Genomic DNA, 18,232 nt, shown 5'->3' on the forward strand with positions numbered 1-18,232 from the left:
CCATTCCTATGAATTCCATTCATTACACAGAATAAAAGAAAACGAATGGCATAAATATTTTGCGAATAGGTTTAAAATAACATTTTTTTTTATTACAATTAAAATGAATACAATAAACTAGTGCAATAGCCTCTGAGGAGTGGAAATACTCACACTTGGGCGGCGGGTAGGCGGTATACGCCTCTTCGGGCGACGCAGTGTTGGAATTATGTTCATTGTCCGCCATGGGCAGCTGGTGGATGATGGAGGGGGCAGAGTAGAATGGGTATGGGTGAGCACCGGCAATGTACTGCAACATCAAACAGTATTTACCATACATCAAAGCACATCAAGTGAGTTGTGGGGCTCAACCATCTCCAGGCTAGTCCTCCAGCGTGTTTTTGAAACACACTGGCCACATTTAGACAAGCTTGCCAAAATAATTTTCTACAGGAATATTTGAAAATGCTAATCCACCATCAGTAGGGAGAGAGAATAGTGAAATATTTTTGAACCGACTCAACCTTCTCGTTTTCAATGCATCCCCACACCTGAGCGCTATAACACAAAATAGACTGTATTATTGTATTGTAACACATGTACTTACCACTCAATGGAACTTTGTTATTTTTGAATAATCCCCCCCAAATTGAACTGATTGCAAATTTTGTCGATTTTGATTTTTCTTCAAAATGTAATTTCCAGGATAAAGTTGTATTAAGACTAATTCCCAAATATTTATACTGATTCACCACCTCCACCCTTTTACCTTTGTATAACCATTTGTCATTGGCTCCCAGTTTACCCCCTTTCCTAAAAACAACAACTTTTGATTTATTCAAATTTATCTGTAAATTCCAATTTTCGCAATAAGTTTCCAATCTGCTGATCATGTGCTGGAGGCCCGCGGCTGTAGGCGCTATCAGTACAATATCGTCCGCGAACATCAACACATTAACTCGCTTGCCTCCAAAACTGCATCCTCCTCCCAAAACATCCGGTAAATCGTTAATAAAAAGAGAAAATAATAACGGACTCAAAATGCAGCCCTGTCTGAGGCCCATCTGTGTGGCAAAACTACGGGCACAAAGCACTGGTGAATTGGTATTCCACTTCCTAAAAAAACCCACCACTTCGAGGAATGCAACCAAAACTCTTATTCAAGCCCATTGAGCAGACACCATTTTCTAGACCAAGTCCAGTAAGTAACTCACGCTATCTTTCCTTCCCCTTACAATTTTAAAATTTTTTTTAGAAAGGAGAGGCCAATATCCTTTTGAACCTTACTTTTCCCATTCTCATGGGCCACACCCTTTGCAAGGAGGATTTTACCAAACAGAACAAGGGGGGAGTCAATACAGTACAAGATCAGTGGTACTGACACAGTGTGCAACGGTCAGTACAGGATTTGAACCTGAGCCATCTCTGAATCAGATCCAAAGTCTGATGTCTTAGACCACTCGGCCATCATCACTCCCACTATCTTTAGCAGAAGAAGATGTGGTTGGTATTATTATCTTCCCAGTATCTACAATACCACTTCCAAGTTTTAGGAAACGCCATTTTAGGTCAGAAAAACTTGGAAACTGCCAGTGGGGAACTGGAATATGTTTTACCACCCACGCTCCACCTTTGCCTATCCAACAATCTCCATTCTTTTGCCATCATCATTCCTGTCAGGACATGAGGACATCACCATCCATCAAATCAGGAGCATCCATTTGCTCCTGCAAAGGATTTTCAGAGAGCGTTTCAATTCCATGATGCGTACAAGCTGTGTTTGTAGAGAACCAATTCGATAATTAGCAGTCAATCTTCCATCGCAATTCATTCCACATAACATCTAACATGTTTTATCACAAAAATTTGCCAAATGTTTCTGATGCTCAGGACTGGAGCATCAATTTTTGAGAAATACGATTTTCGCTAAATTAAACAACTCACAAAGTGCATATATGTGACCAACATACTAACACGTTACGTTTAATACAACCAACCGTCTTCATCCTTTTATGTTGTTGCTATCGTAACGACCAAAGTACGTATATAGTTACGTAGTACGTATAAACTAACCACAAGCAATTGCATAACCACAGTCGACACTGCCAGACAACTTACCGGAGGAGTGGTCAGTTGAAGAGTATGCATCTGGGTTGTCAGTTGTGGTATCACATTGTATTGCATAGCGCTGGGATCTTGCATCATCTGCAACACTCCATGGTTCTGCAAATGTATACAACAGTTTGATATTAATAGTGATGTATTAACACTTTTCTGGAAAATCACCACTAGTTGTACATTTATTGTTAACATTCAAACTACTATCCGCCATTCTCCTATTCCGTTTGTTCCAAAGCGCTGTAACATTGCAAAGGAAACTTATTTACTGTTTTTTACTTGTTTTGCTTTTATAAAGTGGAGCACTGGACAATAGTGAGAGAATCACAAAATTGAAAGTGATTTAAAAGATTATGATTTGAAATGTTCTAAAACACAAGTTTTGTTATTTACAAAGCGTGTATGTATTTTACTCTACGCACATGTTTGTATTGACCAGATAAGTTGAAATTTCAAATTGAGATTCAAAGAACACAATATACAAGCTTCACAATCAAATAACAGAAAAAATTTTTTTTCAGAATCAAAATTTACAGAGAATCTTTTACAAACTATTTACAATCACACAATTACAAACATGAAAATTATATTCAAACTATAAATATATTTAATTACAAGACAGATAAAAAATATGTTAAATGCCATGCAAATTACTGCAAAAAAATCGAATATAAAAAAAATTTCCAAATTTAAAATATGATCATTAAATTAAGAAAAACTTCCATTAGAGACTAATGGTTTGATTTATTTATAAAAATTAAAACATGTACTCGAATGTTATTATTTAATGTTTAGTTCTTTGTTTATAGTTACTTAAGGTTAACCTATCATGATCATGACATAACTGCCAAAACATGTGTTTGCAACTATGTTGCATGTTTTTTAATTTAATGTATACATTTGATGTTTTAGTGTATTTACACTTTGTGGTTTGTTATTACATGTTGTGTTCCCACTTATACAAAATCTAATTGGTATAGTTGTGGGAATCCTGTGGAAGGAGGAATGATTACTTACGTCCACTTGGGTCAAGTGCGGAGGCGGATGCATGACGTACTGCATCGGCCAGTGGGCCTGGGTGTGCAGTGGGTACGTAGTGAGGGGCTGCGTCGCGTAGCGAGGGTTGTACGCGGGAATCATATGTTGGGCAGCCACACCGTTCTGTGTTAGCCCGGTTGGGTCGTAGGTAACGTGGCCTCCCTGAGCACATAATGCCTGCAAACAGAGTTCACCATTGTTCTATTGAATTAAACTGCAAACAATTTTATTCGTAAATGTAAAAAAGTACATGCATACAGTAAATTTCATATGGAAACAATATTATAGCACAATAATACCTAGAAGGAATGAGAATCAATCACTACCTCACTGGATAGAGAATTTCAATCTTGTTTATCTAGTATATTCTATTAATTTAATTTTGTTAACCCTTTTAGGACGACAAAAATTTTGGTTATTTTTTAGGTACGCATTTTTTGACGTGACCATATTTCATAGCGAACATACCAAAGACGACGACGGTGAAATTGGGCAAAATGTAGTAGTTTGATAAATATATTATAAGTCCATTATTTTAAATTGTCCTTACACCATTTTTTATCCACATGTACATAATTAAATTGTCTACAATATGGTAGCATTTATTACTATTTACAATAACCAGAAAAATTAAAAATTAAATAAAATTTTAGAATTTTTATTTTATTTTTTTATTTTATTAGTTTGGCTTCAGTTTACTATGATAAAAAAAAAAATTTTTTACTGTGGGAACTAATATTACTATGTTTCTTACATAGTTTTCAGTTTAAATACAAAATTTTATTAACATTGGTTGAGAAATAATTGTTTTACAACAAAAAAACTTACATTACTACAAAGTACCAAATTATATAAAACGGACTAAAATAAAAGTCAAACAGCTAAGTTAAATTGATCCATATTCACAAAAGAAGTTGAACAAAACACATTTCACTATAAATCTATAAACACTAAGTTTATAACTGATCTGAAACAATCAACTATAGTCAACGCGACCGCACTGTGACTGACTGAATGTAAACAAACTAGACGGAATTGGCGCGCTCCGCCGACTGGCACTACAATAGGCGCTCACGTGCAGCTGTTCTAAAAATAGACATATGTTGTATTGTTTGGCCAAGATAAGTTCCGAAATACTCCATTTCCTGTCTCAGGATGTGCCTCTACAAGGAAAACTAATTTTGTTCATCGTATTTTCGATATTACGTGAGTATTATGCAAACGTAAACCGGCGGGCACATAAAAGTCCGCTCGTCTTCTTCGGTAAAACTAGTGCGGACTATTGAAAGCCCGCATCGTCTTCTTCGGCAAAACTAGTGCGGACTATTAATAGTCCGCTCGTCCTAAAAGGGTTAAACAGTGTACTATCTTGCAGAATGGGGGAGGTTCAAAAGTGTGAAAAACATACCTCCGTGGTAACCTTCTACATGCGGTTGTCAATGCAGAAAGGACTTCGTTTCTTCTGGTCACTGTAAGAGAACTTGACTAAGAGGGGAGGTTAAATATAATAATGATGGTCATACCTCAGTGGCTTCCCTCCACATGCGGTTGTCGTTGCGGAAAGGGCTTCGCTTCTTCTGGCCACCGTCGGCAAACTTGACCAGCAGCGGCTCCTTCGAACCTTGAACCATGTGGTTGTTGAAAGTGGAGATGATCAGTTCACATTTCTCCTTTGATTCCATCCTGTGACATAACGGTGCGGCGGTGAAATGAAAGCAGTAATTTCTTGCGATGAAATGAAAGCAGTAATTTATAACATGTCTGATGTAAAAGGAGCAAAAATGACATAGTTACTTAGAACTTTTTATCTATCTGATTTTAGTAAATAGCGGCTTGACTACTTGTATTTAATCACATAGTTGATTCTCAGTATATTAAAAAAAAATGTTACCCTTAATCTTTAAGTCTGTTTTTGCGTCTACAGTTATTATGACCGTTTCTACGGTTGACCAGTTGACCTTGGATTTTATTCAGACAAAGAAACATTCAACATCCAAATTCAAAATGTCTCTTTTGCTACATTACATTTTTACACAGCTAGATGAAAAGAAAATTGAAGTAAAACAATTATTAAAATTAGGTTTAATTAAATAAATTCTATTTCAAAAGTATGTATTTTATGCAGTAAAGCAATAAAAGAAAGTAGAGATAACAATATAATTTTAAACTTATTATTTAGGCATTCATTTATAGAAATATAGACATATTTTGTCTAGAGGCATATTACAAGACTGTTAGAGAAGTGTTTTTCTTTTTTATTAACCCTTTTAATGCCAATTTCCTTGCCGTAAGGACAGTGCTAAACTTATCATTTCCAAAACGTATGTGTAGTGTGGATGCTAATTTTGTCAGCTTTACAGGTTGCATGTTTGTACCCAACACGTGTTACTTTGATCAGTAATGTGGCAACCGAATTAGTACTGATTATTGGTTGTTGTTACTAATATTGTAAAATTTAGGTGTTCCGACATTAAAAAAAGTCAATAAAGCAGCCAATCGTTCAGACTACTAGTGCGGAGAAACTGTCTATGTTTGTTTACTTGATATTAAATCGTTATTATTCGGCCGTTTTGGTCATTTTTCTTACGTAAAAAGGAAACTCCATTACTTCCCTTTGGTAAAAATAAATATTGGATCAAAGATTATAATATAAGTGCATGTATGCGTAAATTATGAACTGTAAATGTGTACTGTGCACACGAGAGCTTGGTCTTGATAAGTAATTTATTACATGAAGCATTATAAATTAATAATATACAAAGCTTTAGCTTACACACTATATTATTTATATATTATATATTTAACAGAAAAAATTATGTTATAACCACATTTAAAAAGTAAAAGTTATGTTCTTGAACAGAAGCGTTTTTCCAGGAATCAATTTGTTGAAAATAAAAATCGATTAAAATAAAAATAATGAAACTGAAACTAATATTGTTGTGATTATTTGTAAAATAAGACTTGAGATCAAATTGAAAGTAAAAACAGGATCTAAATAAGAAAATAAGTCATTTTTTAATTTCCGCAGTAACGTTTACATTAATGTCAATCTGCATTTTACATGAGACTTACTGTATTAAGTAATAAAAATTAAACTTTCACCTCTCTCTTGGAGAAAGCACTAAAATCGTTCCGACTCTATATCAATGTGTACTGACCTGGCGAAGCCGACACCTTTGCTGACGCCATCAGGGTCTCGCAGTATGCGGGTGCTGACCACCTGTCCGTATTTGCTCAGCATGTTGTCGAGGTCAGTCTCCTTGTATTGGGAGGGCAGGTTGGCGATGTACAAGTTGGTGGGGTCCTGCTCCTGTTGCTACAAACAGACAGACAGACGTCAGGCGGGGACTGGGTGCCTCTCACTGCCCGCCCTGCTGCACGCAACACGCAATACGCAACACGCTTCTCCGATACTCTCGCCCTCTTTCAATGTACAGAACATATCTGAACCTATGTGAAGCTCTCAGACTTTCCACCGATGAACATGAATTTTGGAATCTATGAATTCATTTTTTTTGGAAAGACAAAATTGTGCTAGAAATTATTTTTCCACCATGCCGGCAAAACTAATTTGACAAAGCACAGTAGGTTTGATTCTGTTCATAAAAGTCTGTTATAACCTTTCTGGAATTGTTTTTAAGGATTACGTCAATTTTGAAAAATAAAATTCATTTATTGAAACATTTTTCAGCTCAAACTCGAGTAGATCGATTCACAGTTAAAAAAACAAACAATTTCCGAATCATACTTTTAAAGGAAAATTGCTAATTTAAACTCTGAATATTTTTCTAAGAGGTTTCACAAAAAGTTAGAATTACATTGTTAATAGAAAATAAAGACAACACTCCTGTTCCATATGTTTCCGCCAACTGCTAAGCTACGCAAGATAGATAACCAAACTATGAACTGTAAACTGTGAAACTGCTTAATACAAATAGATTAACCCTGGAAGCAATGAAAAATTTTAATTTTCAAAAGAAATTTGCCTAATAATTATTACAATTTTTTCCTAATCAATGACCACCAGACTCACAAGTCAATCCACTTTTGTGGATGAGTGCGCACATGAGTATCGACAACTGATCTGAACCAACCTTCTTGGTAAAGTGAGTGCTCTTACAAAGTGTTAGGTGAGTTAATAACTTTACTACAGTAAATCACAATTTTAAGGGGTGGTTAGCTAAACTTACGAAAATGGTTTATCACTGGTGTAATCAGATCTACAGCCAAGATTCAATAAAAGCTAATATAGAAATTACTCGTAGGATATCCATTTAACTGGTTCAAAAATATTAAGATATTGTACAATATTTGAGGACAGTGGATCCACAGCCACTCAATGTTAAAACATTGAATTTTAATTCAACCACAGAATAAGATAGAGCAAAAATGAAATATCTGCAAGAGTCCTTTAATTACATAGAAAGGTGTCAGTAATGGTTCAACTGTTAATGGTTGTGTGCCTATGTTACAAATAGCAACATGATGGTACCATAAGAAATTAACTCCTCTTTCGACCTTTCCATGAGACAAGCTTTATACTGTTCGTTTCCGACATTATTTATGAAACGAGTAGTAAATTTTCAATAAAAACCACACATTAAATAAGCTGCTCTTGGATGATATAAAATTGTCTTGGAATTCAAGTAACAGACAGATCCTGTTACTGAGCAAGAAAAATGGGAACAGCGTACTCTATTGGAATTTTGACACTTTGTCACCGGGATCAGGGTGAACCCCTCAGTGATCAACATTTAATATGGGAACTGAACCATTCAAATACTGGATTAATTCAGTTAGTTACTCCGTCCATGGAAAACAACATTTGTACTTAAAGCCACAAAAAATATAGAGTAAAATATCGTGACAAATCTAATGATGATCGAATTTCTCAACGGCTGAATGATGACACGATTATTAATACCATCAGAGATCTTACACTCGGGGACACTGTGGTTAACGGCTCTCTACTGTCAGTTTCAATACAAAACCTAGGCGTGCGAAAGCAGCAGGGCATGGTCTTAGTGAGAGGGTTCCTACCTACCTACGCACATGAGACATATTAGCGAGTAAAGTACGATAACGCTAACTAACCAAACTTAGTCTACGCACTCTACCGCTAACGTAATGTAGACTAACTACAATAATGTAAGATACACCACTGTCTACCTCCTACTGGCTAGTGAAGTACTCTACCTACGATACAACACTAAGTACCGTCTGTCAAAATCACTCATAAGCCTACTGCTAGGCTGTAATCTAAGTCTAACGTGTCAAACCAATCAGTCTAAAACACAATGTGAAATTAGATTAAAAACGTACTCCTCAACGTAACGTACACTATTAAAAGATGCATTCAACGTCTTGTTAATACTCTAAGAATTTGTTATCCATAAAAATATTTTTATCAAAATCACATTTAGTTGTATGGTTTGACACATATTATAGTACAATACTTAAAAACTACCTTAATTGCATCTAGGAAGCGTTTCTATGAATATGGCAAACTTCTCTGTCTTCTTAAGATTCTTAAAACTAAAAGGCTTTACTGATCTAGGTAAAGAAAACCTAGTAAATTGATAAAGATAGAAGTAAAAAAAGTATTATTTTGCTAACAATGTGTACACTGGTGGACACTGAAATTTCACTATTATTATTGTGAACAAATTATACTTTAGCAGAATATAAGAACAAATTTTCCATTCAATTCAACTTATAATATTACTTAATTACTTTATTTTGATGTATAACAAAATACATCTTATGAAATATGTTATTTAATAAAAAAATATATAAAACATTTCAAATATTTATTGTTGGGCATTTAAATGAACGAGAATTTCAAAAATATTTAATTAGAAAATAAAGACAGCTCATTTGAATTTTCTAAATAGGTGAAGAAAATAAAAATCTTTTGCCAGCAACTGGATACGACTACTTGTTTCTTGTGAAGACAGAGAAGTAGACAGCTTATAGAAGAACGGTACGCTGTACCAAGGCCATGCGCTACGTTAGCTATGACGGCAGGCTGAGTCCACAACTTACGTTCCCCAAACGTCAACTTACGACAGGCTAACTATTACAGTGGGAGACGCACACCATCATACAGTCAGTATGTACAGCACCACAACAATACAAGTACAAACGGGGCATCGTTTAAAGCTACGTAATCATTGTACACCTGTTTACATGTAAGAATATGTGAAATCTATTTACTTAGGATACGTACTAACACTCTTAAACACTATATTTATGCAATAATACTTATAAATTAAAAACCAATCAATAATGTTACATAATCATGAATTAAATGCTTGTAAAATACATAATACTTTTTTTTAAACAATTTATGTATGAGAACAAGTTTTTATCATAAATTGGGTGGGAAAACATGGATGGATGGTTATCGCTTTTCCAAACGTTCGAAGGATTTCAATTTTGTAATGATAACAATAGCAAATGCTCAATATTCCCTAATATTCTTTCATTTCAGCCAGCTGACACAAAATGGATGAGCACTAACAAGATTTTGAATATTTACCATCGTTATATGTGTTACAAAAACTCCAGAAGGGTTCACTTACAACTCGTTTATACCTTCCGGTTGAATCTACATTGGATACAGCAAAAACCGATGTCACTTAAATCTGGGCAACCCTATGGATGTCCAGGAGCGGAACATCACTAACCGCAAGATATTGGGTTGCAAGGGAAGATCGATAGGTCTAGTCTACTGCGGGGGATGACTGTTGGAGTTGATGCCACCCTGCCTGCTTTGACTGGAGAGCTGGTACAGAGCTGGCTGCTCTACTTTCAAGGACACTTGACTGAGATTTATGCCCAAAAACCTTCCTCATGGATCTTGACAGGACCCTACTTCCAACCTTAACTATCCTGTCACTTTGGAAGCAGCGCAAAGGTCCTTTTAGGACTAAGTGCAATTTCTCTGATTCTTGTCCTAAGAAAACAAAAACATGTATAACAATGGCAAATGCTAAAAATCCTGCAAACATTTCAACTAATCCATTTTTAATCAACAATCAACTTTAAACTAAGAATGGATGGATAGTAGAGCATTGTAAAGGGGGAACTCCCAATTTTAGACTCAGAAGGGCTGAGGAAACATCTGCACTTTTATAGAGCAAATGGTCAGATAGAACATTAAGTGCAAAAGTTCACTTATTTTTTATACTAGGACTTGGTCACATACATTAATAAAATTTGTTCTTTATTTTTATCTGTTCCTTTATATAAAGTGATAACAATTTATTTTATTTACCTCTCATGACAAAGTGTAAAATGTTTGAAGAATTTATTTTAGGTGAGTTAATTTTTTCATTAATAAAGTATTATTTATTGCATGAATAATACTTTTCACATAATTATAATTTAGTGTATTTTGTACTAAATAAAAAGAATAATCTTGTAAATTGGTTGAACAATAAATAATGATTTTGAAAATGACTGTGAAAGGCCTAAATTGTATTCGGATATTTAGCATATCCCTTACAGTAAATGCTGAGATTTTTAGTAGATGTAAAAATCTGGTTGGGAACGAAAGAGTTTAGACTGAAATAGAAAACTTCTTGTTAAGTTATTACTTAAACACTTACATTTAACTTCAATAAAGCTGTATTATTTCAATACGGAACCTTTTGGATTGATTGGACAGGGACTGGGAAGAGTTCTGTGAGCAAGAATAGGAAGGATAGTTGAGGTAAGTATCTGGAAAATATGAAAAATACATACTAAAAATACAGTATTACCAATTTTTGCAGAATAAAAACACATACTGGTAATCAGATATGAAAATATAACAAAAATACTTGTACACCTATATAATATATTCAAGAGACTAAAAAGTATTACCTATTATTTATTATATATATTATAAATAATAATATGTATAATAATATATTATTATCTATGGTATGATTTACGAAACGTGAATGTTTTTGTTAAACAAATATCAGATTTAGCTTTGATCGAAAATATAAACCAACAATCAAATGTAATAACATGGTAAATCCGTTGAAGTCAAATATTTCAATTTTTTATTCAGACATGTTCAACATAATAGCCAAACACTCGGTTTGACACAGAAGTCAAATGTTGTGAACAAAGAGAAAAGCACATTATTTGTGGTGAACTGTTTATCAGGGACCCTGCCTTATCATTAGCCACTTATCTCTGGCATGAGTCACATTACTCTATACTGATGAGGAGTTTTTCAGAACTTAATGTAACAAAGTGTTACACATAATAACTATAAACATTCAAATATCAAAACATTTTATATCTCCCTTAATTTCTTGGAAGAATTTTTTTACCTCTTTTCAACAATGGAGATTTTACGTCATGTCACAATCACTGCTTAATATCCTACATTTTCGATACTTTGTGAAAGGTTATGTAGTTAAAAAATATCCACCATCTTTTGAAATCTCCTCCACCTTGCATACTAATAACCCAATAAAAATACAAGGTTGCTTTAAAATTATGTATTATTATACTCCTAACTGAAGATAAATACGTAATGAAATAGTTCTACAACACATTAAAGCGTATCTACAACGTGTCCATAATTTATACATAATTACTATGTTGGTATACATCAACACTAGCCTTACATCACTTTCAAGATTCAACCTTATGTTATATGAAATTGAAAAAAAAAAAAAAAAAAAAAAAAATAGTTACAGCCTTTCAAATGTATTGGAAATTAAAATATTTATACAAACAATAATATCAACCTATATTATTCTTTAACCCTCCAACTGCCATTCAACGGATATCCGTTGTTTGTTTTCATTCCTTAAACGTCAATCAACATATATCCGTTGATTTGGCCCATGGGCCCACCCGCTTAATCACATTTGTTATAACACGTAAACAATCAAGTATCAACGTGATTCATATACCAGGTAAAAAGTTGCCTGGTTTTTTATATTATTTTATTTCAGTGGAGTAATTTTGGAATGACATTGCTATTTTTGTCATTGAAGAAAAATAGTTTCACCCACTTTTTTGTTTTTGTAAGTGCTTCATAGTTTTGTAACAAAATATTACTATATATAAATATAAACTATACTAAATTTATGACCCTTAGGTTATTATAAACTACTACAAAACCCCAATACATTATTAAGAATAACTGTTTTATAAGGTAATTATCCCTTTTTATAGAAAATATTAAAGCATTTTGGGTTTCTCCTAACCATAAAAAATAAAAACTTTAGGTTTCTTCACAATATTGAATATTATAGCGTTCTCTAGTTTATTGCAAATAAAATTATACCAAATATAGATAGGTTTACAATTTACAACAATTTGTAAACATTTTTACAAATTTATATGTTTTTGATCACGAAACCCACACTTCTTGTACTACTTTCAGTTTTTACGCTAAAACTAATTTTTTACTCAAAGACTAATACAAAACTATACATTTTCTGAAACGACTAAATTTATGACATTTGGGCTATCTTAGAATTTTAAATTTATATAATTAACTATATTTTCCAGGCATATCCCTCCTCCTTTTTTACATGGAAAAACATTTTCCCCTTCACCATAAAAAATTTAAATAAAAATATTTACCCTAGTTACTAATTATGCTTGTAGTATACTGTTCATTGCGAACAAAATGATACCAAATAAAGTTAGGTTTGCAGTAAAGAACTATTACAGATTTTAGAAAGAAAGCTTCCAAAACTGGGAGAAACTGCTTGGCATTTAAGGGAAATACTAAGGTCAGTCAGAGGGTTAATATCTGGTACAATAATATTATAATTAGAAATATAAAAACTAATGTCCTGTTAATAGTGATGACATTAGGTACTAAACAATTTCATTGAGAAAATTTATTCATCAAAAACCTTCACAAAAATTAATTCTTTTCTGATTTATATGAATCACCACAAAATCACCACACTATAATGTAAACTTAAACTCATAAAAATGTATGGTATCTATTAGTACAAAACATATAAATAATAATTTGTTTAAATGAATTCCTTACAAAAAATGTGTCTGAATTACAGATGGACAGTATTCATAGTAAATATAAATGTCAAAATAACACAATTTGTGACACATCCAGCATCGTGAGCATCTTGACCAGGTAAAGCTGTGAATCAATGTAAATCGAAATTTCGTAATAACCGAGATAGTGCTAGTAGTAGTGCTTAGTTTAATTAATAAACTATTCATAGTAGTAATTTCAATAAGTCAAGGCCTAGCCATTACAACTAATCCTTGTTTATACAAGAGACCCGACTTTGTTCGGTAGCCACCACTTTTTACTATGACTGTACATTATTGTCCGGTAGCCACCACTTTTTACTATGATTGTACATACATCACTGCATGTGGGGTACTTTAAAAAGAATTATCTTTATAAGTCCTAATTTAGAGTGAAAAAAGGACAAATTACCAGGAATCAACCCCTTACTTTCTACTTCTAAAGCACCATTAATAAGTAATAGATCTCCAAAAATTACTCCCAAATTAAATTTTATAGTGACACTTGAATAGTGTATGGTAATTTAATGATTAAAAGGTGTGTACAGCTCAATGGTTCAGGACCTCTCTACTATGTCCTGTCATAATTTACATCACCAATAGCAAAAAATAGTGGCGAAGATGTCCAACAACAAGGAGGAATTTAATACTAATTGATAATAATGGTAACCTTATCAGACAATGTAACCTAACAGAGATGTCCAAGACAAGAGAGTACAGAGGAAGAAGATGACCCAAGAAAGCCACAGTGTGAGTTGTTGAAGTCAACATGGTAATACAGTTAGAGAAGAGCCTGCCCAGCGAACAAACTCAGGACAAGAAAATTACATTTCAACATTAGATAAGGAAATAACGAATATTTCTCTATGTATATGTGAAATCTCTTAGGTGATATTCTAACAATCAAAATTAAGGTCTTTTGTGTAAGAACATGGGACTACAAAATTTGACCCTCCCTGAGCAAGTTATGCCCTCAAAAAATTAAAGCATCCACTGTTATAAAAGAAATAATTGGATATCTGCAAAATTTTGTACTTGTAGTATTTATACATTCTCAAACAGACTTTTGTTTATAATAAATCTGTTACAACTATGGAAGGTTTTTTGAGAAGTTTTAGTTCTTTTCTAAGTCTTCATGTATAAAAAATCAGATAGTTATTATCAATTTCGAAAAAGACAGGCTTTTTAGAAAAATATTCTTTATTGATGGAACTTGTTGGGAAAATTCGAGTTTAAAACTGTAAGCTATATTGTGACATAGTGAAATTGAGTTGTAAGACAAGGAAACTTTCAGGGCTCAGATTATAACAGAGCTGCTGCTTTGACTATGCCAATCTAAAAGTGAACACAGAAATTTATTTAATGGGGTTGCAGAGTTAATTCAGGGAATAAAAGTACATATTAATATTTAGTTTATGTATACATAGAATATATTTACGGTTAGGGCGATTAGGCTGTGAAATTTGGAAACTGTTTCTTAGCTGCATCTAAGAGATAAGATGAGTGTGTACAAAGTTCCAGCTCCATAGTTTCAAAGCTTTTGTGATGTTAAAAATTATCACTAACGATGTCACAGTTTTCACAAATTTCAGCAATCATTTTGAGAAGCGTTTGAAATAGTATTTTTACAGTCGGAAACTACTCATAAAAATTGCCACTAACAGTATCACACCCTTCATTTAAAAATCGATAATGTAAAAATTAGTTGAATACAATTTGATTTTAACAAATAGTAATATCTGTATAAAAATGTCCAAAAAAGTCAATTAAAATCTGAGGCAATACGGTGAAATCCAAGAAAATGAGATTAAGTTCGAAGTAGCTTAAGTAGTGTGATTTACCTGCCAGTTGGTTTAGGAAATTATTGGTTGTGCTTTTTTTATAATAAACATTAAGCAACATAATTTTTTCAATAGACATGTTAAATACATTTAATTTCATAAATTATACATGACTTAATATTCATTTGTTCTGATCAATTTTTAAACATAAAAATTCATTATTATTACAATGAAATAAACCGATCTGAAATAAAATAAAATATTCTATATTTATTTGTACGGGTTTTATTAAGAATTCAAATTGGAAATGGAACAATCTTTACAACAGCCCTTGTTTGATTAATGTTACCACCATTTCCAAGTTGAGGGGGTGCTTTGTTCGCTGGGCAGACGGCCCACATGAAGTACAGACAAGGTAAGGCTAAACCTAGGCTACGAGACAGAATTACAAGTACACTACTTAAACCATAAGTTCTACAGAAGTGGTCCCAGGTCTGCCAGCCTTACGGACTAAAATATACCTGCGCTAAACAAAATGTGTTGTGTTTAGATTAATTAATATTTTGATCCTAAAATTTATATTAATAGAAAGTGGAATGTAAAAATTGAGAAATTCATTGATATTTTTACTATTTTCAACTTAAGTTACACATAGCCAAATTATTACTACTAGAAACATGTTTTTACAATAGTAAAGGTTGAAAAGATGGCGTTAGTAATAATAATGATTTAATGTTCCTAATTTGTTTTATGTAAAGGAAATTTTATAATTAGAAAATTAATACTCGCTTTGAATTCTACTTGATTATATACGAACAAAATTAAAATTGTAAAAAACTAAACCTGATATTAATATGTATATCGACCTATTTGAATTTTAAACCTTTCTGGATACTGCAGCTAAATGCAATCCATCTTAATTTACTGTAAACTTAATTTGAATACTACATCACAATCAGAGAAAAGACTGTTAATAATATTAGAGTTTTCGTACAAAAGATATTTAAAAATTAATATTAAACAAATTATTTTAGTTACGTGTCCCATATGCAGTGTAGTGTTTAAAGCGGGCAGACCTGGATGTGGAGTGTATTAGAGAATACTTGCATGCACACACGTACACTTGCGGGTGCCCGAGGCTGTGTGATACCCACTTTCGCCATCTGCGCTTGGATCCCCTTAGCCTGCAGAGCTTTCACTGCTGCTTCCGCACACATGTTTGACTCAAAGTCAACAAACCCGTAACCTGCAACAAGTGCCAGTCATTATTCTCTACTATATAGAGAACTGCTGTGTGTGATTCCCACTGTCGACATTTGCTTTTGGATCCCCCTAGCCTGGAGAGCTTTCAATGCTGCTTCCGCACACGTTTGACTCAAAGTCAACAAACCCGTAAACTGCAACAAGCGCTTATCAATACTCTACAATATAGAGAACTGCTGTGTGTGATACCCACTGTTGACATTTGTGCTTGGATCCCCTTAGTCTGCAGAGCTTTCAATGCTGCTTCCGTACACGTTTGACTCACATTCAACAAACCCCTAAACTGCAACAAGTGCAAATCATTATACTATACAGAGAACTGCTGTGTGTGATATCCACTTTCGACATCTGTGCCTGGATCCTCTTAGCCTGCTTTCACTGCTGCTTCCGCGCATGTTTGACCCAGTCAACAATCCTGTAACCTTTAACAGGCACCTATCCATACTGTTTAAAGCATTACATTATACAGAGTTTTCATTGCGGTTTCCGATTGACAAATCAACAAATCAGTAACCAGAAGTGTGCATCATTCATTGTCTTCAAAAGCAACAATGAAAGCTCTTATCGTGAAGAGTTGAAAAATAAAAGAAATTACCTACAAGATGCTTATTTCATTATTCCTATTAGGATTCCAGCCTGCAAAGCATTCACTGCTGCATCTAAAAATTTTAGACATAACCTCATCATTCCTTACATGTAATAGCTCTCTGGCTTTATATACTTTGGTTTAAGAGAGGTCATGCTATGTTATTTACCACGGTTAAAATCTACTGGACTCGTAATAGTGAGCTAGTATCACTTGTTCCTAATGAGGAGGTCATCTGCCTTTGATTTATTTGAATTAAGGCATTTGTAATTTTATCGTTAAGATTTTAATATGTATCATAACTCAGTTACATGTAAATCCTAAAATTATTAGTTTGGTACTAAATTTCAAAATTCAAACCATTACAAAAAATATTAAATTTTAGACTTGAAAAAAAACTGGAAAAATAAAAATGAACTGCAATAAAAATGTTACTTTGAAATCAAGTGATTAGAATTTTTACTTAAGACTGTTGCAAACGCTTTGAAGAACAAGTTCTTGAGTTCAAGAGCAATGTGACATCCATGACAGCAACTTTATCAGTTAATTAACATTTTAGATATGACCTTAACTTGTCAACATTTCAAGCCTCCAAAGGTGACAGCCATATCTGTGTAATTAGGATCAGATTATTTTGTGAATGTTTTAATTTATAATCCAAATACGATAGTAAACATTTATCAAAAGACATCCGAAATAGTCTTTCTCATCAAACGACTGAATATTCAGAAGCCTACACTAGCTACTGAACAAGCAAAAGACAAATTTATTGGAGCATTATGAGGATGGACACTGAAAATAGATAACAGAGAGGTAAAAGTAGAACCCATAATGCAGGGAATGTGTTTAAACACAAGTCGAGGAAAAAGAATGTGAAAATATAAATATTATAACATTTATTCAAACAGCTGAATTTGTATATCAAATGCAGAATTAAGAATAAATAACAACATTAAAAACTTGCATAGCCAATATTCTAGGATGTATGTATGCATGCATATTTTCTATTTCACTAGGTAAAGTGCGAAATTATTTTTTAGCCCCAATAAGTTGGGCGAAGAAGTAAACCCTTTAAATTATCTTTTGTATTAAAATTCATCCAAATTCAACAATACCTACGTTGATTGTTTGGCCATAATGTAACTTCTTGAAACGTCAGGAAACACATATCCGCCACATATATATATATATATATATATATCAGCTGCTAGTTAAGCTAAGTGTGAATTTAACCTACAAAAATATGTATGACATATTGACTTATAACAGGCAACTACAAGCTTCCTATTACATATTTTCTCGAGATAGTTTTCACATGTACCTGACTTCTTTGAGGTTAAGAACATAAATAGAATTAGTAAGTTAAATAGTGACTGATATAATCTAAAAAATGTGGCCACTTCAACTAGCAGGAATTTATTATTATTGATACTTAAAGTGAACT

The 18,232-nt window shown here is 33.2% G+C and overlaps 1 protein-coding gene across 10 annotated transcripts in view; it reads right to left on the minus strand.

The window, feature by feature from the left end:
- LOC124366301 (protein alan shepard) overlaps positions 1-18,232 on the minus strand; it is a 167,627-nt gene that overhangs the window by 8,246 nt on the left and 141,149 nt on the right. For 8 of the 10 annotated variants that reach the window (XM_046822732.1, XM_046822731.1, XM_046822737.1 and 5 more), the window contains 6 exons: positions 16,061-16,185; positions 6,294-6,451; positions 4,659-4,818; positions 3,115-3,312; positions 2,098-2,202; positions 154-289 (listed from right to left, as the gene is read on the minus strand). In XM_046822732.1, the coding sequence (XP_046678688.1) occupies positions 154-289; positions 2,098-2,202; positions 3,115-3,312; positions 4,659-4,818; positions 6,294-6,451; positions 16,061-16,185 (882 nt within the window). The remainder of the gene's footprint in view (positions 1-153; positions 290-2,097; positions 2,203-3,114; positions 3,313-4,658; positions 4,819-6,293; positions 6,452-16,060; positions 16,186-18,232) is intronic. The other 2 variants (XM_046822738.1, XM_046822736.1) reach the window with 1 other exon arrangement.

This window comes from Homalodisca vitripennis, chromosome 7 (assembly GCF_021130785.1).
Source record: "Homalodisca vitripennis isolate AUS2020 chromosome 7, UT_GWSS_2.1, whole genome shotgun sequence".
NCBI classification, from domain to species: domain Eukaryota; kingdom Metazoa; phylum Arthropoda; class Insecta; order Hemiptera; family Cicadellidae; genus Homalodisca; species Homalodisca vitripennis.